General features: G+C 42.3%; 1 protein-coding gene across 1 annotated transcript in view; it reads right to left on the bottom strand.

Annotated features, from left to right (window-relative positions):
- Nucleotides 1-418: 418 nt before the first annotated feature.
- The window catches only part of brwd3 (bromodomain and WD repeat domain containing 3), a 31,208-nt gene continuing 11,378 nt past the window's right edge, over nucleotides 419-20,248 (bottom strand). Inside the window, exons 11-40 of the mRNA XM_056285376.1 lie at nucleotides 19,140-19,240; nucleotides 18,960-19,000; nucleotides 18,718-18,822; nucleotides 18,393-18,543; nucleotides 18,168-18,302; nucleotides 17,938-18,066; nucleotides 17,592-17,817; nucleotides 17,301-17,441; nucleotides 15,949-16,132; nucleotides 15,509-15,602; nucleotides 15,217-15,390; nucleotides 10,501-10,574; nucleotides 9,937-10,132; nucleotides 9,624-9,734; nucleotides 9,362-9,469; nucleotides 8,906-9,030; nucleotides 8,694-8,776; nucleotides 7,936-8,047; nucleotides 7,663-7,724; nucleotides 5,157-5,312; nucleotides 4,905-5,025; nucleotides 4,356-4,481; nucleotides 4,163-4,238; nucleotides 3,975-4,028; nucleotides 3,585-3,728; nucleotides 3,233-3,385; nucleotides 2,045-2,214; nucleotides 1,796-1,884; nucleotides 1,527-1,679; nucleotides 419-1,244 (exon numbers count right to left, since the gene is read on the bottom strand). Coding sequence (XP_056141351.1) covers nucleotides 436-1,244; nucleotides 1,527-1,679; nucleotides 1,796-1,884; nucleotides 2,045-2,214; nucleotides 3,233-3,385; nucleotides 3,585-3,728; nucleotides 3,975-4,028; nucleotides 4,163-4,238; nucleotides 4,356-4,481; nucleotides 4,905-5,025; nucleotides 5,157-5,312; nucleotides 7,663-7,724; nucleotides 7,936-8,047; nucleotides 8,694-8,776; nucleotides 8,906-9,030; nucleotides 9,362-9,469; nucleotides 9,624-9,734; nucleotides 9,937-10,132; nucleotides 10,501-10,574; nucleotides 15,217-15,390; nucleotides 15,509-15,602; nucleotides 15,949-16,132; nucleotides 17,301-17,441; nucleotides 17,592-17,817; nucleotides 17,938-18,066; nucleotides 18,168-18,302; nucleotides 18,393-18,543; nucleotides 18,718-18,822; nucleotides 18,960-19,000; nucleotides 19,140-19,240 — 4,403 coding nt within the window. The 3' untranslated portion in view covers nucleotides 419-435. The remainder of the gene's footprint in view (nucleotides 1,245-1,526; nucleotides 1,680-1,795; nucleotides 1,885-2,044; nucleotides 2,215-3,232; nucleotides 3,386-3,584; nucleotides 3,729-3,974; nucleotides 4,029-4,162; nucleotides 4,239-4,355; nucleotides 4,482-4,904; nucleotides 5,026-5,156; nucleotides 5,313-7,662; nucleotides 7,725-7,935; nucleotides 8,048-8,693; nucleotides 8,777-8,905; nucleotides 9,031-9,361; nucleotides 9,470-9,623; nucleotides 9,735-9,936; nucleotides 10,133-10,500; nucleotides 10,575-15,216; nucleotides 15,391-15,508; nucleotides 15,603-15,948; nucleotides 16,133-17,300; nucleotides 17,442-17,591; nucleotides 17,818-17,937; nucleotides 18,067-18,167; nucleotides 18,303-18,392; nucleotides 18,544-18,717; nucleotides 18,823-18,959; nucleotides 19,001-19,139; nucleotides 19,241-20,248) is intronic.

Raw genomic sequence — 20,248 nt, 5'->3', positions numbered from 1 at the left:
GACCAGGAGTAAGGAGGTTGTGGGAGATGAGGGGGACAGAGAGTGAGTGAGCAAGAGTGAAGAGAGAGTAGAGGCTATGGTTACTGGACGCAAAACACACCGAAGAGGAGGACAAGCGCAATTCTATGTCCAAGGCTCCGGAGAGCAGTAAGGCGGAGGTGAGTTTATTGAGTTTGAGAGTCCATGTTGAACAGTAGCTCTGTGGACCAGGGAGGGAGATTCCTTGGCAACATTTCATGAGCACCATCTGTCATTTGAGAGTCATAAGCAGTCTAGGAAAAAGAAAATCATTTATTTAAAAAAAAAAAATCATCAAAAAAAGACAAAGAAAAAAAAATCCCTGCAGTATTATTCCTGTCTACGCACCAGTTTTAGTCTGAGCCTTAGAGGGCAGGGTATTGAGGTCAGGGAAGGGCCCAGTGTATGGGTGAGGTGTCAGTGATTCCAACCCATGAGGTGACTGACGCGGGCTTTCTCAGTCATCCGGCGTATCCGCCCTGAACGAGACTTGCCCAGGTTGAGGGGGTCGTCCTTGGACCCATGGCCATCATCCTCCAAGTCATCCTTGTACAGAACTGTCCTGCGGCCCTGGTTCCGTGTGTTCACCCGCCCAGACTTACACGAGGTGCTATTCTGGCTGCTAACTGCCATCTCCCCAGCCACTCTCTGGTCCTGGTCAGAGTCCTCCTCTGCCTCTTCCTCCTCAGGCTCCTCCTCTTCCTCGGGTTCCTCCTCTTCCTCAGGTTCCTCCTCTTCCTCGGGCTCCTCCTCTTCATCCTCCTCCTCTTCATCCTCTTCCTCATCCCCTCGTGCCTTTTCCTGTCCGTGTGGGTCTTGCCCTTCCCTTTCATCCTCGTCCTCTTCCTCGTCCTCTTCCTCTTCATCCTCATCCTCCTCTGACAGCTGTACCCGTGCTCTTTTCGGTCGCTGCGGGATGTCCTCTCCTCCTTTGCACCTCCTTTTCCCTGAGGCCACCACTTTGCCCTTGCCCTGGAGGCGCACCGATAAGCAGGGGGCTTTACTGTAGTCGTGATCTCCACCTTCCATGTACTTCTCCATCTCTGAGTCAGAGCTGTTTTCACTGTCAGAGGAGGACGAGGAAGAGGAGGATGAAGATGACGAAGATGAGGATGAGTCTGATGAGGAGCTGCTGGATGCCGACCCTTCCTCGTTGTTGGACTGTGGTGCTGCCCGCCTGTGGCTCTGCCTCGATCCGTTGGTTAGGGACAAGTGATGCCGGTTCCCTAATGCAAGAGAGGAACACAGAACTGTTTCTGAATGGTGACATCATATTCGGCTGCCTTGCTTCTTAACATTGCATGCCAAACAGTGCAGGAGATTATTGAGATGTTGATAATCGGCCTTCAGCTAACAGTTTTAAAGACACAATTACATGGATACAACAATGGTTACAGACAATTAAAAACAAGTACAGCATCCAAATTTGCTTTATGATGTATAACAAAGGTCTGCAAATTATGCTTTTAATACATTTTTATAATGATTCTGTAGCTTGCAATAAATACCTGATTTCTTTAGTAGGGAAACATTGCTGTGAGTCATCCAATGTGGACCTTGGTGTCTGTTCTCATCGCTTGTCCCTGAACTGGAAGATGAGGAGGAGGAGGAGGAGGAGGGCTGACTAACCTCATCCACTGCTACACTGCTGCACTCTGGAGCTACAACAACAACACCAAGAGTACAAGGCTGATTACCACCCCAGTAAATTATGACAAGGCACCACAGACCATGGACACCCTTTCAATAAACTTGAGACTCAACAGTACAGTCATACCCTGATATGGCCTGTGAAAGCGGTTCTTAGATGAGGTCTGGGATTTTTTTGGCTTTGATGTCTTCCCTGATTTGTGCTTCCCCTTAGGGCTGGACATAGGGGGGGAAAAAAACAGTAAAGACACATATTAGCGTAAAGAAATATACACGTTCAAGCATGTGTTGAAATGTGCAGTTTGTTAAAAGATGATTAGATACTGAGCATTAAGTGGGCACAAGGTTATAATGGGTTGTGAATTGGACTCCATACTTGGGGGGTGGACTAGTTGGTGGGGAGCTGCCTCCACTGTTTAGTCTCTTCCTGTAGTTGAGTCTCTGGCGGTTCCGCCGCTGATTCTGAATAGCAGACTTGTAGTCGGAGATGATAGAGATGATGTGTCTTTCGAAGAAGGCCGACAGGCTGAGAGTCATGCTGTAGATCTGAGTATAAAACAGGAAAGTCTGGTTAAAATAAACAGGCTGGATGCTGTCGCTCAGGCTTCTTTCACAATTTTATTTTTATTATATTACATTTTTCTCATTAACAGATCTTTTTATCCAAAGCAACTTACAAAAAGTCAGTGTTTAACAGATATATATTAATATGTCAGACTACATGGATCTTAGAGCACTGAATATTAGTAATACAGTAGCCCAGTGTTACTCTTTACGCAGCTCGCGAGCCGCATGCGGCTCGTGAGACCTTGTTTTGCACCTCATATAGAGCCACTGATAACAATAAGAACATAGCTATAACTTACTTCTATAGGTTCCATTTGTGTCCTGTTTTAGCACATTGAAATGAATTATCCAGCAGATGGCAGCACACTGAAGATACATCAAAGAACGTAGGCTACGTAACAGCGTGGGATCATGGGTAGACGTATAGCCTATGTGTGTAGCTTTGTATTTGCGAAATGTTTTGCAAGCTCTGTGGCTCTTTGCGGGATGGTCTTACTCATAAGTGGCTCTCCTAAGAAAATTAGTGAGTACCACTGCAGTAGCCAAACGTGCATGCCCAGTGCAATTTGTCTAGTTGTAACATAGTGGTGCAAATAATAGGGCATTCCATATTAGCTGGATAATGCCACAAATTCATACCACAGTCATGCTTAGACATCTATGAATTAAGGTATGCGTCACAAAGCAGTTTTTAGGCCTTTCTTGAATGATATAAGGGAGTGTGTCACCCAGATGGAAGACAGCAGTTAATTCTACCACTGTGGGTCCAGGTGAGAGAAAAGTCTGAACTTTTTGCAGTTCCTTGATCTACCTGAAAAACCAGCGACAAGGTTTTGAACTTATGTTGGCAGCAACCAAGAACCGAGGTAAGAGTACAAAGAGGCCAGATGTGTGCATACATTGGCAGGTTGAAAGTCATGTGCACAATATTGTTCTGGATGTTTTTTTTTTCTTTTTTAAAGAATTCTATCCTTTGTCTCAGGGTCCAACTGCTTACCTGTGACTTCTTGTTAGGTGTGTATGCCTTTGAGTTGCTGAAAATGAGGCGAATGTCTTTGGAAAACTCCATAGGGTTCTCATAATTCCCTGCAATCAACGTCTCTGACACTGTACCCAAATCCATAGGAGTATCAATTATGTCTCGATAGTCCTGGGCGCACAAAGGAGAGAGGAGCATTGTTAATCAGGACTTCTTATTCAAAGACAAGTTTTTTTTCATAAAAACCCCTGGTTTTGAAGGACAAACATTTAAAGTTGAGATGTGATGACAAAACATATGTAATGATAAAGAGTCTTTTGGCACGATAAGCCTTATAATTGCTAATGATCATCACTGCTGAGTGCCTCACAGGGTAAACAAACAGATCCACAGGCTGTCTGAATGGCTCCGAGTCTGGGCAGCATATCATCCTACGTAGCAGTTCTCGGCACTGGCCTCGCCAAACTTTCACATCCAACACCACACCCCGCCTCTTAGCATTAGGCTTGGACACCTAGCAGACAGAAAACAGCTATAACACTGTACATAATACATCAATATATTTCAATGCTATATTTCAATATTTTTCTGTTCTTTAAGTGGGATTTATTAAAATAAACATTTATCTAAAAATTACTCTTCAGACATGTGTGTTTCAATTGCAGAGTGGAGCTAGATGTTATTGCATGAGAGGCAACTTTCATAACTGTGTGATCTGGGATGAATTCATGTGGCTTCTCTGGCCTCCTGTTGTACTTACCCGACGTCCTGTGGATGTCCCTGGAGTGTCAGAGTCCATATCCACCTCCACTGTCTGCAGAAAGCAGACAAACTTGTTTTTTTTTTTTTTGCGGCAACAAGGATAATTAATCCAAAGACAAAGCAGTCACCCGAGGGTGAAACAAAGACAAATCACTATGAGCAGCTTATATAACCCCTTCCTCTTACCTCGCCCTCTCCTCCACTGCTGATCTCAGACTTCACTTTGTGATACAGTTCCAAGATATCTGTGCAGCTCTGGTCCCTGGAGGAAACAGTGGATCCAACAGTTGGATGTATTAAGTGGTGAAATTATGCAGACCACAAAGTCAGGGGATATGTGGACCATTCATTTGAACACAAATCAGCATAAAAGTCTTACCCAATGTAGCGGAGCAGCACGTCAGTGACCACCTTGGCAGTGGCCACAATAGGGCTTTGGGGCTCATTGAAGGTGCGGGCGTTGTGCTCGATGTAGCGCACCTCCCACATTAAAGCAGAGATTCGCCTGCATTTATTAAAAAAAGCAGGGGAGAAGCAGATCAGCATGCGAAGGCCAAATGTGACCCAACACAATATACACTGGATCATTGAAAACTGTATTGTATTTTATTGTACTTTATTGTATTTTTTTAAAACAAAATGTATTTCTAAAATTAAGTAGTTAATTGAAACAAAATAACTTTACCTATATAATCTAACATAGGCTACCTTTTTTAAATTAAACTATTTTATATAAGACAAAGAAAATCAAAGTCTCCCAATAACATGGCTGCTTTTCCAGTGCTGGGTCAGATATAGCGCCATAGTTTGGTATTTCAATAAACACAAGAGGTCTTGGGTGAGAGAAGGGATTAATGTTGTGAACATTGGTAAGTCTTGCAATTAGGTGTTGGTATACTGTGTTTAGCTGTGGCTCTGTGCAATATACCTATAGAAGCGGTTCTCAAGCCGTTTGCGGATTGTGCTGAGGTCAGTGGGGTAGGCCACCACAGTGCAGTAAAGGGGATAGTCTCGTAGATCCACTGGTGATGCAAACGCCTTAGCTACATCTGGATGACAACAAACATGGGACAATGTTTTTCATATTCTGCACTCATTAGTTTCCATCTTACTCTCCATCATCCCACAGATATCAATCTAAACACATACGTCTCCTTAGCTTTTCATTCCATTGACCTACCTAGTGTGAGTAGCTTGTCAATGCCACTGATGACCCTCTCGCAGTCCTCGTCCCGTGTGTGAGCCCCCCACTCCCCCTCCTGGGGCATGTACAGCAGAGCTTTCAATTCTTCCTCAGCCACATCTACTCCATCGCCGACCTGTTCTGGCAATGCAGCTGAGGGCACCACAAAACAGCATTAGGTCACTCAATAGCTTCTCATTGCATATAGACAAGGGCTTTGGTATTGACTTTTCCTGATGCAATATATTCTAGCTAGCTGTAAAAAGGCTTTATTTTCTGAGGAAATTACTGTGTGATTGAAGAGTGTTTGGCTTGTTAAATACAGTTCTAATAATGTTAACAAGCAAATATAAAGCTTATGCAAAAAACAAAAATATAAACACTTTAAATGACAGGCCGTTATCTGGATTTATCAAGTAATACAGGCCTAAATTAGACATAATTGTACTGTAATGTCTAGCAAATGCTAAATACATTACCATTGTAAAGAAAGCATGACATTCAATATCCACCTTAATTACTTTTTAACTCACTAAAAATATAGAAAAGTCCTTATCTTACTGTTTCTGTTACTCGGAAACTGAAAGTTATCATATCAAATAAGGTTGAATGGTTCATCTTTATTGACAGATATGTTTCATCACTCATCTAAGTGAACTCTTCAGTCTAAACTGACTGCAGGTATCCCCACCCTTATAAACAATACAGTGGCATAACGACTGAAACCAACGATCAGTTTCATATGCAAATATGGGCATGACCATTAATTAAAGTTTTAATGGCCATGTGAACTATTCACAGAGGATTTGGGAATGTTTGCAATCACAGCATTGTAAGATGATGACAGATGCACTCTTAGCCCCCCCCCCCCCCCAGTTCAGGGATGGTCGTTCCCTCTTAACATAGAAGGCCTCTTTGACTCCCTGTTCAAACCACCGTTCATCCCTATCAAAGATGTGCACATCCTCATCCCTGAAAGAGTGGCCACTAGCCTGTAGATGGGTGTAGATTGCGGAGTCCTGGCCTGACGTGTTTGCTCTTCTGTGTTGTGCCATGCTCTTGGCCAGCGTCTGTTTAGTTTTCCCAATGTACAAGTCATGGCAATCCTTCCAGCACTTAACAGCGTACACTATATATTGCTCTGTTTGTGCCGGGGGACCCGATCCTTCAGGTGGACTAATTTCTAGCGCAGCGTGTTTTGGGGTTTGAAAGCAACTGAGACGCAGTGTTTGGAAAATACACGTCTCCAATTTTCTGACACTCCATCACGTACGGAATCACCTCTGGTTTACACTTCGGCAGCCGTTGTCCTTCTCCTCTCTTCGATCGGCAGGTGCACTGTTTTGGCATCTTCCTGACTTTGACAAACGCTTAGTTAGGATAACCACACTTAACCAGAGCCTGTTTAATGTAGGATTTCCCCCCTTCCCCGGCTGCTCTGTCGGTGGGGACATTGGCCTACATCTGTCGCCATCTTACAACGCTGTGACTGCAAACATTACCAAATCCTCTGTGAATATTCCGCAAGGCCATTGAAACTGTAGTTAATGGTCACGCCCATATTTACATATGAAACTGATCGTTGGTTTTGGTCATTATGCAACTGTTTGTTTATAAAGGTGAGGATACCTGCAGTCAGTTTAGACTGAAGAGGTCACTTAGATGAGTGATGAAATGTATTTGTCAATAAATGTTGTATCTAGATGAACTGATTCAACTTTATTTCATTTTCTTACCTGGATTATTGAGCATGCACAAAGAAAGTTATCATGGTTCAATTATGTCTAATTCACTTATATAATTCTGCATAATGGGTGGCCTATAGGGCTACCAGAAAAAGATAAGAGCACTTGTTCTTCCAACATTCTGACTCTGCACTAAAATGAGAAAATAACGCTCTATTAATTTGTTAATACTGCTCTCAAAATGAGATCGTATAAAGATATTCTAAGCATCATGGCCCATTTATTTTGATATCAAAATGAAACAGCCAGCCTGAGTTTATTATTAAGAATAAGTGCTTTCAAGTCAAGATAGCTAGCAGGTCCTTTAACCACAAAAATGTTATCCAAAAATCATTTAAGATTTAGATTAGTTTCAGACAAGCTAGATATGAATTAGAAAACTTGAAGTAGGTTTTCAACAAACAATTTGTTCAATAGTGAATTCAAGGATATGTTAAGCATGGATATCATTACACATATTCTAATAGGCGCTCCTCAATATATCTAGTCTACGGTTTGCCCTTAAGTGGTGGGCTGCTCATTCTTTTTTTTCTTTTTTCTTTTTTTACGGTGTGCCTTTTCCCAGGAGGTATGGCGGTTTGAATTGATGCCCTTCCTTGCTTTTGCAACCTGGAAGCTACCGCCTCCCACCATCTAATCACACTAAATAAATTGTGAATGCTTTAGAAGCACAACTATTTTTGCAGACATGTAAACTCTTATGTAAAAGCTTGTTTTGTTACTGGGAGTGAACAAATTCTCATATTATTGGGGCTAACCTTCATCGGGAATAGGCTCCATGTCCCAGGGGCTCATTTTCTCCCTCTCACCATTATCCCACCTAGTCAGCAACATTAAATGTGAACATCAAAATACAACATTACAAATATATTCAGACACACCATTAGATCAGATGATCTCCAAAGAGAAAACTAAAATTTGATTAGCGTGGTAAAGGATACAGATATGATCAAAACACACAGGACCATCAAAGGTACGTTGTGTTAGAATACTCCTCTGGTGGGCATACATCAGAGGGATACTGCACTCACTTTACTGCATAGCACTGAAAAAGACTGTCTGGGTATTCTGGCTGCAGCGGCTGCTGGTCTTCTACAGTGCCAAACCACCAGGCGTCATCAATGATGCTGCGGAACCTCGTACCTGGAAAAGATAAGGTTGGGTTAAGCTAAAGAGTCACAAAGGTTGAGAATTGAATCATAATTTTTGTTTTTTTCATTTCTTTTCTAAAGGGCAATATGTTCCAATCCAATGGACAGATGTCGAAGGGTAATGGCAGTGTTTTTAATGAGTACTCATCATTGACATTTTCACATCACACTTTTGGCAGTATTACTAGAGAATCACAATTTCAAAGACATTTTAAAAGTGCAAATAACAGCTATAACTCAGGTTCGACAAGATCACACATTGTAATGTAAGAACTTTCCCATCATACACACAGAATAGTCCTTATATGTTGACATTAGAATTCAAAGACCGTAGACGGAGCGGTTCTTTCTGAATATGAGAGGAGGCTTATAAGAGATTTGTGACAATTTGTTGCTAAGGTGTGTCGAAACAAAGAACTGATTTGTAGATAACCATTTCTCAGAGTGTGGCAAACCACAATGAAGTCTGATAGCTTAAAGGTATGAAGGCATGAACTATCTGGTGGTTGAGTGACTGTGTCTGAGGTGCTGTGATGTTAACACAGTTGGGAAAAGGCAATTACGATTTTAAACAAGTTGCAGAGTGAGTGGGCTGCATCAGGCAGCCCACTCACTCTAAATACTGCGGGATGACTAACCTGGCTGCCAGTTTCGCTCTTTTGCCTCATTGTAAAACTGCTGCAGCACCAGGAAGTCTATCACATCCGGCATGTCATGGTACCTATGGACAGTGAAGAAAGATGAGTGCAGGTATATTTATTTATCAAGAAAAAAAAGATGGGTAGGGCATTTAAATTGGTATTCATCGTGGATTAGGAAAAGAAAAAAGAAAAAAACCCGAAATGCTCACTTTAAGGAGAAAGACTCATTTGTCATCTTCCCTGAGATGGGGTCCAGGAAGGCCAGCTTTAAGCAGCAGAGGGTGGGGGGTCCCACCTCATACTTAATGCCGACCACCTTTACAGACTCCTGATCCTGAGCGGGTGAAGAAAATACATAATGACATTGTATGAGGAGTATGGATAAAAAGGATAAAACACGAGGCTTTTAAAAAAAGGGGAAAATAAAAACAGAAAACGGAAAAGAATGTAATGTAACGTCTCTGAAAATATGGGAGAAATGTACTGCCTTCTTTCAGGCAGCAAAGCCCACTTGAATAGCCTTCCCTAAGGCTTAAATATATTGTACATCCATTTTTACTTTTGATGGATTGAATTAACCATTTCTTTTCAGTGTAAGGAGTGGTTCCCTTCTTACTTGAACAAAAGCTTTTACAGCAGCTTTCAAAGTGTTAACATTTTCTCACCCTGAGGTGGAGCTTGTTCCAGGGCTGTTTCTGAGGATTGATAATGTAGGCCTTGGCCCGGCGGACAGCCCTAACATATGCCTGGTGGCCCTGTCGGAAGTAGATAAGCTGGAGGAAGACAGGAGAATCAAGATCAGTTATGAACATTGTATCTGAAGAACAGGACATCTGACACACAATAAAGGAGACAGATGTTAGCAAAGTGACACATGAAAGACGAAAGAGAACCCGGAGGTTTCAGTTAGATAAGGATACTTCTTACCTCATCGCCCATTTGCGGAACGAAAGGAGAGCGGCGCGGGATGGTCTCCATTATCCATGATGGTGGTAGCCACTCCTCAGCATCTACTCCGCCCAGAGAGGAAGTGGGTTTCTGAACAAAGATACACCTTTTTTGAACATGACACAATATGACAGAACCTCTCCTTTGTTACATGATCTGACTTGGTACACAATAAGCAGGGTGATGCTACACTGAAAAAACCCAGAGCATAAGCATTTGCTTTGTTCACACAGCATTTGTGATGTTCTTGGGTTTGTCTGAAGGAGCTGCATGTGGAGCTGTGTGAGCTCACCTGTTTGGTCTGCTTGGGCTTCTTCCTCTTCTCAGCATTCCTTCTCCTAGCCTCTTCTCCCTGGGCAGCTGCACCACCTTCCTCCTCGGAGCTGCTGTAACCTGTAGGCTGCACCTGCCTCCTGGTTGGCCGTTTTGGAGGCTGGAGGTTGATTCCCGCATCGGCTGTCCAATCAGAATATTCACTGGAAGACTCACTGAGAGGGAACAGAAGGTGTTGGCAGTGGTTTTTTTTTAATTTTTTTATTTTGAGATACTTTATTGATCCCTGTGGGGAAATTACGCTCTGCATTTAACCCATCCTAGCTGTGTAGCTAGGAGGAGTGGGCAGTCGCTGTGTAGTACCCAGGGACCAACTCCAGTTTATCTTGCCATGCCTCGGTCAAGGGCACAGACAAGAGTATTAACCCTAACATGCATGTCTTTTTGATGTTGGGGGAAACCAGAGCACCCAGAGAAAACCCACCGCAGACACGGGGAACATGCAAACTCCACATAGAGGATGACCTGGGATATAATACACTAATTGCAGCTGTTAAATATGCATTCAGACAAAGACATTTACCTTGAGCTGGTGTCACTCTGCCACTGTGCTTCACCATCAGAAGATGCATCGCTGGGCTCAAGTTGTTCTGGTGCCTGAGCATAAAAACATATGTTGGATTTAGGGTCCAAAATTAACACTCGCCAGTCGCCAAATGTGGATAAATTTAGTCTTTGGTGAGTAAATTATGGAGACCACCAGCTACTCTGGCTGGTAGAAAAAACTTCCTACACACGCTGGAGAAAGCAGATGGTTTGCTGTCCCTTCAATCTGCTAGATCTGCTGTGCTGCGTGTGTTGTGAATAGTACACTGTAAATTCTAAAAGTTGTTTGCTGAAAAAAATTTGAGAAAAGTAAGTAAATGACCTTAACTGTGTCAAGTTATATGAAAATGAATTAATGTGAAAGGATTTCACATAGCTTGACACAATTAAGTTCATTTACTTACTTTTCCCCAAGTGTAATCGGTTTCCTAATTTTTTTAAAGAAAACTTCACTTTTAGAATTTACAGTGTACGTAATTGTGTCATTCTCCAAACCGTACGATTTTTTTGTTAGAGTAAATTGAGGTACTTGTTGTAATCTGGGCAGTTGAAACAAACCCAGCTTGTGGAGATTTATTGTGGGAGTGGAGCTGCCAGGAAGAAAAAGAAAACAGGCAAACTTCAGGCCAAAGAGACTACTGCTGCCACAGCCAATGCAAGCACTCCTTCCTCGTCTCATCCACTAACACCATTATCGAGCTGGAGACGAGGAGGAAAATCGCGTTAAGAGCGAACTGTCTGAGGAAGACAGAACACGCTACTACGGAATACAAAATATTAACATGAATTATGACTACGAACTTATTACTGTTACTTATTTTTACTTATGACCCCGAACTTCTTACTGTTACTTATTTTTACTTTTCATTGTTAATTCCCCTATAACTGTTATATTTTCAAACTCCTAAATACATGATCCTTCTTGCACCGAAAGGCGAATACCACTACTACTACTACTACTTTCGGGTGCTCCCGTTAGGGGTCGCCACAGTGGATCATCCGTTTCCATTTCTTCCTGTCTTCTGCATCTTCATCTGTCACACCAGCCACCTGCATGTCATCTCTCACCACATCCATAAACCTGCTTTTTGGCCTTCCTCTTTTCCTCTTCCCTGGCAGCTTCATATTCAGCATCCTTCTCTCAATATACCAAGCATCTCTCCTCTGCACATGTCCAAACCATCTTAATCTTGTCTCTCTTGCTTTGTCTCCAAACTGTCCAACCTGAGCTGTCCCTCTAATATACTCATTCCTAATCCTGTCCTTCTTCATCACTCCCAATTAAAATCTTAACATCTTCAACTCTGCCACCTCCAGCTCTGTCTCCTGTCTTTTCGTCAGTGCCACTGTCTCCAAACCATATAGCATAGCTGGTCTCACAACCATCTTGTAAACCTTCCCTTTAACTCTTGCTGGTACCCTTCTGTCACAAATCACTCATGATACTCTTCTCCACCCACTCCACCCTGCCTGCACTCCCCGTTATTTTGGACAGTTGACTCCGAGTATTTAAACTCACACGCCTTCGTCACCTCTACTCCTTGCATCCTCACCATTCCACTGTCCTCCCTCTCATTCACGCATAATTATTCCGTCTTGCTCCTACTGACTTTCATTCCTCTCCTCTCCAGTGCATACCTCCACCTCTCCAGGCTCTCCTCAACCTGAACCCTACTCTCGCTACAGATTAAAGTCATCCGCAAACATCATAGTCCACGGAGACACCTGCCTGATCTCATCTGTCCACCTGTCCATTACTATTGCAAACAAGAAAGGGCTCCGAGTCAATCCTTGATGTAAGCCCACCTCCACCTTGAACCCATCTGTTATTCCAACCACACACCTCACCACTGTCACACTTCCCTCATACATACCCTAAATCATAAAAGGCGAATACAACCGAATTTATTAATTCAAATGGGTTACACTTTAGTGTTGAAACAGTTGAATTAATATATCTTAATACAATTAGTGTTACTACTATTATTACTGCACACAACTATAATATTGATTGGGAATCACATATGAGACCAAGATGACATGCTAAATGGTCCTAATTAAAAAAAAAAAACCAAAAAAAAAACCCAACAACAAAAAATCCCGATGCCCCAGTGCCATGACAGGAACATTGTGCTGTTGGAAATGTCGTCCTTTGGAAGAGATGTAAAACTGAGGTCCTGACTCACTATGGTCATTAAAGATCCCATGGCACTTATCGCAAAGAGTTGCGGGTTCCCCGGTGTCCTGGCAAAATTCTCAATCTGGCTCTCTCCAGCTGGCTACCTAATCATCCCCCTGTATAATTTGCTCAATGATTTCTACGTGTCCACCTAAAGCTGATGTGTGGTTAGTGTTCTGGCTGCCGTGCATTACGGGCGCTACACACTGGTGTTGGTTGAGGTGAGTTTCTCCCCTTCATTGTGAAGCACTTTGGGTGTCTAGATAAAGTGCTATATAAATGTAATCTATTATTATTATTATTATCATTAAATAGTAATAATAGCAAACTGCAATAGTAAAAAGCAATAATCTTTTTTTTTTTGGCTGATAAAAAAATCTGTCTGGCCAGTAAATGTTTTCATCTGCCAGCCACCTTGGCAGGTAAGCCAAAAAGTTAATTTTGGACCCTGGTTGAATTTCATGATAAAGGCCTGTTTTGATGTTACTGTTCAGCTTGAGTAGATCCATTTCACTGTTTATACATTTTTTTTTAAATCATCACCAATGATGCTGTCAGCACTTGCATAAATACAAGAGCTGGGGCCTGAGGCAATTATCGCAATGCATTCATCCAGTAATTTTTTTCCTCCTTCAGTCTGTAGTAGTGTAGTAGTAGTAGTAGTAGTAGTAGTAGTGATGACAACTCTTAAAAGTGCTAAGTTTAAAATCATTTTGATTAAATGAGAAAGTTTAAAAGTTTAACAGGAAGATAATTGGAGGGTAAAAAAAATTAACTCAGGAATTATTGCAATCCCTTTTATTTTGAAAGATATTTGAATAAAAGTCAAATTTGCATTTACTTTTTTAAATGCATCTACTTTTTTTAAATTAATTTCTATTTTGAACTTGGTGCCAAGGAAAAAAGCGGTTCTATGAAAGGTTTTAATCATAAAAAAATGTCAATTATCCTGTTTCTAAAAGATGAAAAATTATATTCAGCATCTATATATAGTGGTTGGGGAACCCTATTTCATAGAGCTGCTTTTATCAACCAGTCAGTTCAGCTATTTAAGAATTCCTGGCAATACAGCCAATAACTCAAACTTCATTTGAGTCTTTTTTTGAAGACTATGTCCTGTATTCTAATTAAAATCAGTCCTAGAGTTCAACATTGTATCAAAACTCTTAACAGCAACTTTACATAGCAAAAACATCTTTCAAGGGTTATAAGCCCAAACCATATTTCTGTCATAATATATTGTTGCAAGTGCCTGGTTAAATGCTCTTTAATCAAATGCAACCTGATTTTGAGATTAGATCATCTAGTATAATCCACCTCGTTTTGCAAACATGGTTGTAGAAATACCATACTATGCATTTGTTTGGGGGCTTCTGACTATGCTACTACTACTAGTAAAGACCGAGCACTCGACCTGCTGCCCCCTCCTCTTGGAACTCTCTCCCCAAGCACAACAGACACTGCTGAGATCTGCCCACATTCAAGTCATTAATCAGGACTCACCTCTTCAGACTTTATCTGCGATTTATGTGATTTATGACGTTTGTTTTTCTTCCCCTTTTGTATCTGTCTAAGTCGGAGAATACTGCTGGCGTTGTGTGTGGCTGCCGCTTCTCCCTCTCGTAGCCCCTCTACCCATCCACCCCTGTATGTCTGTGTTATATTTATCTGTTGTCTTGTTTCACCCCGTTTATTGTAAAGTGACATTGAATGTTAGAAAAGCACTATATAAGTTTAATTTATTATTACTATTACTACTACTACTTTCGGCTGCTCCCGTTAGGGGTCGCCACAGCGGACCATCCGTTTCCATTTCTTCCTGTCCTCTGCATCTTCCTCTGTCACACCAGCTGCCTGCATGTCCTCTCTCACCACATCCATAAACCTCCTCTTTGGCCTTCCTCTTTTCCTCTTCCCTGGCAGCTCCATATTCAGCATCCTTCTCCCAATATACCCAGCATCTCTCCTCCACATATGTTCAAGCCATCTCAATCTTGCCTCGCTTGCTTTGTCTCCAAACCGTCCAACCTGAGCTGTCCCTCTAATATGCTCATTCCTAATCCTGTCCTTCTTCATCACTCCCAAAGAAAATCTTAGCATCTTCAACTCTGCCACCTCCAGTCTTTTCATCAGTGCCACTGTCTCAAAACCATATAACATAGCTGGTCTCACAACCATCTTGTAAACCTTCCCTTTAACTCTTGCTAGTACCCTTTTGTCACAAATCACTCATGATACTCTTCTCCGCCCACTCCACCCTGCCTGCACTCTCTTCTTCACTCTCTTTTGCCCTCCCTGTTACTTTAGACAGCTGACCCCAAGTATTTAAACTCATACTCCTTCGTCACCTCTACTCCTTGCATCCTCACCATTCCACTGTCCTCCCTCTCATTCACGCATATGTATTCCATATGCTTCTGACTATGCGCTATAGCAAATATTTTGGTGCAACAGGGTGCACCATGAACCCTCCATGGATGAAAACGATGACAGTGTTAAGAATGTGGGTCTTACATCTCCATCGCTGTCGGAGTCTATCTGGCTATTAGAGCTCCGCCGGTCGCTGAAGTTCCTACTTCTGGTGCCAGGACGGCGAACCTGAGCTGAGCGGGTCTGATAGGCATGCCTCTGCTGTCGTTTCTTGCTGGTCGGCCGAAGGGAGCGCATGCGCGCATTCAGGGGGTCAGTCTAAAACCATTAGGAGAGGGCAAGGGGGGAAAATGAGCAGATCAGAAATAAAACGGACCATCTTATGATTTCTAAAACACAATTGTGAGCAAAACAACAGTGGGCAGAGTGGTAGGACCTTGGGGGTGCTGGTAACTGGTTTCTTCCTTCTTTCTGCATTGTACAAGGACCGTTCGACTTCACCTTTGGCTTGTCTGCTCTCTTCCATTATCCTTGGATAGAAATAAAATATACACCCTAATTAGAAGTGCGGTATGCAGCTGATCTCCTTATAAGAAGGCAAGAAGGCCCAGGAAGGCTTTCCAAGGTATTCTGATTGTTTTTCCAGTTTAGATGGAATCATTCCTTTCATCTGCACTACTGGATTTTTTGCAGCTTAAGGAAAACATCTGTGGTGCAGACACAGAAATTCAAGTGTTTTGAGGCAAAAATCCACATGAAATAATTTATCTGCAACTTAGACGTTAAATTTGTTTGGGTAAAAAAAATCTAATTTCCCTTTGGTAGCAGAATTTACAGTTCCTCAAGTGGCTTGCTGAATTTCACCATCCACCTCACCTGAATATCCCCTGTGGCACCTCAGTGACCACCACTCTTCTACTCCAGGCCAATAGGTCCCTCTCAGTGGCCACCTGACTGCGGAGGGCATTATGCTGCATCTGCCAAACCCCTTCCACCTGCCCACTCCTCCGCACACCCACCACAGGGGATGAGACCACTGCTGCTGCGTTGCGATCTAATGCTGGGTGGAAAAGAATTAATCTCAACTGGATTCCTACTTTGATGATAAGGAAACTTGTATAAATATGCATCTGGTAGGGCTGCACAATTAATAGTCAATGATCTGATATCAGGATTTTATTTATTTCTTGTTTTTTTTATTTTGAGATACTTTATTGAGCCCCATGGGGAAATTACACTCTGCATTTAACCCATTGTAGCTGTGTAGCTAAGAGCAGTGGGCAGCCGCCATGCAGCACCCGGGGACCAGCTCCAGTTAGTCTTGCCATGCCTCGGTCAAGGGCACAGACAGGAGTATAAACCCTAACATGCATGACTTTTTGATGGTGGGGGAAACCGGAGCACCCAGAGAAAACCCACCACAGACACAGTGAGAACATGCAAACTCCACACAGAGGACAACCTGGGTTGACTCCCAAGGTTGGTCAACCCCGGGGTTCGAACCCAGGACCTTCTTGCTGTGAGGCGACAGCGCTAACCACTGCGCCAATGTGCCGCCACGCTGTTGTATGTTTCCATAATCAATAATCATGTAATTTGACAATTTTAAGGTATTTAAATATTATTTCAAATGCACCTGAAATTCCCATATTTTAAATTGAGCACTTGCATCATGCCACATCAATCAGTTGTCAGTAACAGGTGGAAAAGAGAGAGAAGCCTGACATAGAGCCATTTTGGAAAAAGGTGGCGATGAGTATAAAAAATAAAGACAGATCAACCCAAAGTTATGGTTACTTGCAAATGTGCAATGAAGTTAAAAAAACAAAAAAACCAGAAAACCAAAAATAATGATCGTGGTCACAATACTTTACAAATAGTCAGGATCAGCATTTTCGCCATAATTGTGCAGTCATGATTAATGACTACAAAGAGTTGAAGACTTATATAGAGAAAACAAAGTTCCTTTATGCACCAACAATAACATATCAAACATGTTTAATCTTTCCATATGATTCAGGATTGGACGTATTGGGGATGGGGTGGGGTTGGGCTTCGTCTGATACGAGTATTGTGCAGGGTATTTACTTTAGTAATGCAGGCACAAGTAGCACAAAAGAACAACCCCCCCCCCCCAAAATACTGACGACACTGAATATTTTGCAAATGATTACAACTTAACTAAAGATTGATGAACACAGTTGCTTGTTTTTATTGCCTTTACGCACCTTCTGCCTCCTCAGGCTGTCCTTCTGCATTATGCTGCTCATCCTGCTGGTTCTGCAGCTGTCTGATAAGGTCATCCAAGGGGCTCTCCTCGTTTTCTGTTGTTTGCTGGCCAAGTACCTGCTCAACCACCTCTCCATCACCTCCATCACAAGAAGCAGATTCAGTTAGTGCTGCTGTGTCAACTATATTTACGAAGTTGTAACCATTTAAATTTCTACTTAAATGAAAAAAAAAAACATCTGTTATGCTTGCTGAATGCCATGAATGAGAAATTATCAAGCTGGTTTTACTGTTAGCCATGTAGCCTAGCTGGGGCACTAGCTGTTCGTCCTTGCAGTTCTCTCTGCCTGGCACCAGGCGCTGGTAGTGAGGAGGGTGGGGGTTCCCATCAACATCCACTAGGAATGGTGGAGGCATTAGGTGTGGGGCCTGCTGTGTCTGCTCATCCAGGACATAGTTGTTAGAGTCTCGGATAAGGGGCCGGTAGTCCGTGTGGAAGAACATCTGGTCAGGAATCTGGTATAGATTAATAGTGCATATATGTCAATTCTGTGATCACAGTTCTTACTAAGTTCTACAAGACAACAGAGTGAATACGAAGTGACTGATTATCAAAACTTAGGAGTCAAGTGTCACCTTCTCATAAGGTCTGCTACACCCGAAGCCAAAGACGAGCAAGTGGCCATGGGAGTCAGTGCAGGCAAAATGCTGCCCATCAGCTGAGAACTTGCAGTCAAAAATAGCACCATGGCCTTGGCCCTCAATCTGAAAGGAGTTATTTCAAAAACAAACTGTCATTACAAGACGTTAAATCAAAAATATTTCTATCTTATACTAGCTAGCAATACTTAAGTCAGTCTACTAACCATGTTGAAGAGGTTGCGGATCTTGGCACCCTTGGACAGGTCCCAAATGTAAATGTTGCCATCATGGCCGGCAGAGAGCAAGATGCGGGAGTCGAATGGGTGGGCCTCCAGCACAAACACCTCATCATCATGCCCCTGGAATAAGAAAGGAATGAACATATAGAGCAAAACAGTTTGGGGAAACAAATGTATTGCAAGGCAGAAAAACCCAGTTCCACTACTCACAGATAAAACATGCAGCAGCTGTCCAGCAGTAGAATTCCACACTTTGAGCAGATAGTTGGAAACTGCAGTAATAATGGTGCGGTCTTCACGGTCCCAAGCCACCATGGTCACCACCAGCTTGGTTTTGTCATCTCCATTAACAACGGCACTCCTGGAGGAGTTAAGCTCCCAATCAAAACACTACAAACTATGCAATGTGTCACTAAGGAGATAAGTCAATGCGACCATAGGTGTGATGCAGATAAAATTCTAAAAATAAAAAAATCACAGTGGACTTCACTGTGATATCACTTTACCCCTCAAGTGCATATTTCTATCGACTTACCCGGGCAGCCTGGCAGCCATGTCTAAAGTGATGCTCTTCCATTCCTGTTGCTGGTAATGCCAGATTCTGGCGGTGCCGTCACGACTGCCACTCACAAATCTAAGGCTGTGGTGATGGGCGAACAGACAGACTGTCAGAACTTACACACATGAAGCATAGAGGCCAAAAGGCAACAACCGCATGCCCACCACACGCCAAAAACTTGATTTTATAGTGATGCTGATATCATTATGCACACTCACCTATCACTGTTGTTACAGAACTGGACCACTAAAACTTTATCCTGAAAATGAAGAGAGGAAAAACAACAAGGACATTTTTTAACAACCTCCAAGTATATTGGTGACATTTTAAAAGGAGAATTTAAGTGTCAATTAAGCAGTGCAAGTGTTAACACTAAGTGGTTAGTGCATTCTGGTTACCACATGAGCATCCATCTCTGAGAGCTTCATGGGCGTTTCAGCACCAAGGTAGTAAACCCTGATCACATGATCAGTGCTACCAGTGGCCAGGAACATTCCACCTGTTAACGGCAAAAATAAAAATCACGCAGAAATTATTACACTAATTAATTTATGAAAATCTTGTTTGACTTGGTTATATGCTACATACAACTTTGTCTGAGACTTGCTGCATAAATTGTAAGCAGAAAGCCATGTCCCCTTTACCAAATTTCTTCATGTTATGTTCAGAACTTTAAATCAAAATCATGCCATAAATTCATGAGGGGTTAAGAAGTTCGCTGGATTATTAAAAAGTAGCTAAAGCCCTTTACTTGTCCTCGAGGGGTAATTGGTTCTGCTGCAGTAGCAATAAAATACAACACAGGGTGAGACAAACAAGATAAAGACTACCCATACATAACCACACACAAATAAAAAAACACGTGTAAAAACAGGAGTAAAAAGTGAACAGATGAAGTACAAAAGTTACAATATTAGTGAAAAAAAAAGAAGAAGGGTGAAACAGACAGGCATGGTTAGAGATGTGCTGATGCTATCTGTACTTTAAAGAGTTGAGCAGTGAAATTGCAGAGGGTATGAAGAGGGCAGAAACTTAAATTCTACGTGCAAGTAAAAAAAAAAAAGGTAACTTCTTTTTAATAGACCCTTTTAGAGCCTACGTAATGATTACGTCAGGGCATCAGCTGGAGGCAAAACAAAGCCAGAACCGATAACGTTAAATATGAATCACGTCCTCAGGCAAGCGTACATCATCTAGCTAATGTTAGCGAACATGTCTTCATGTTGTGTTTTTGGGTGCCAGAATCGAAGAAGTAAACTAAACTTGAAGTTTTATCGCATACCAGCTGCCACTTCCAGTCAAAAAGATCGGAGACAACTGTCGTTAAACGCGATAAGACGAAAGGATTGGACTGAGGAGATCATCAAAAATGCTCGTGTTTGTAGCGCACCCTTCATATTAGGTAAGTAAGGTAACGTTAAACTATACTTTTGTCTGTTGTAGGTATGGCTATTTGCCTCCAGCTAAGCTCCGCCCACAAAAAAACCCATCACTATGTTTACTAACA

This window comes from Lampris incognitus, chromosome 8 (assembly GCF_029633865.1).
Source record: "Lampris incognitus isolate fLamInc1 chromosome 8, fLamInc1.hap2, whole genome shotgun sequence".
NCBI classification, from domain to species: Eukaryota; Metazoa; Chordata; class Actinopteri; order Lampriformes; family Lampridae; genus Lampris; species Lampris incognitus.
This window is presented reverse-complemented; position numbering and strand designations above follow the sequence as displayed.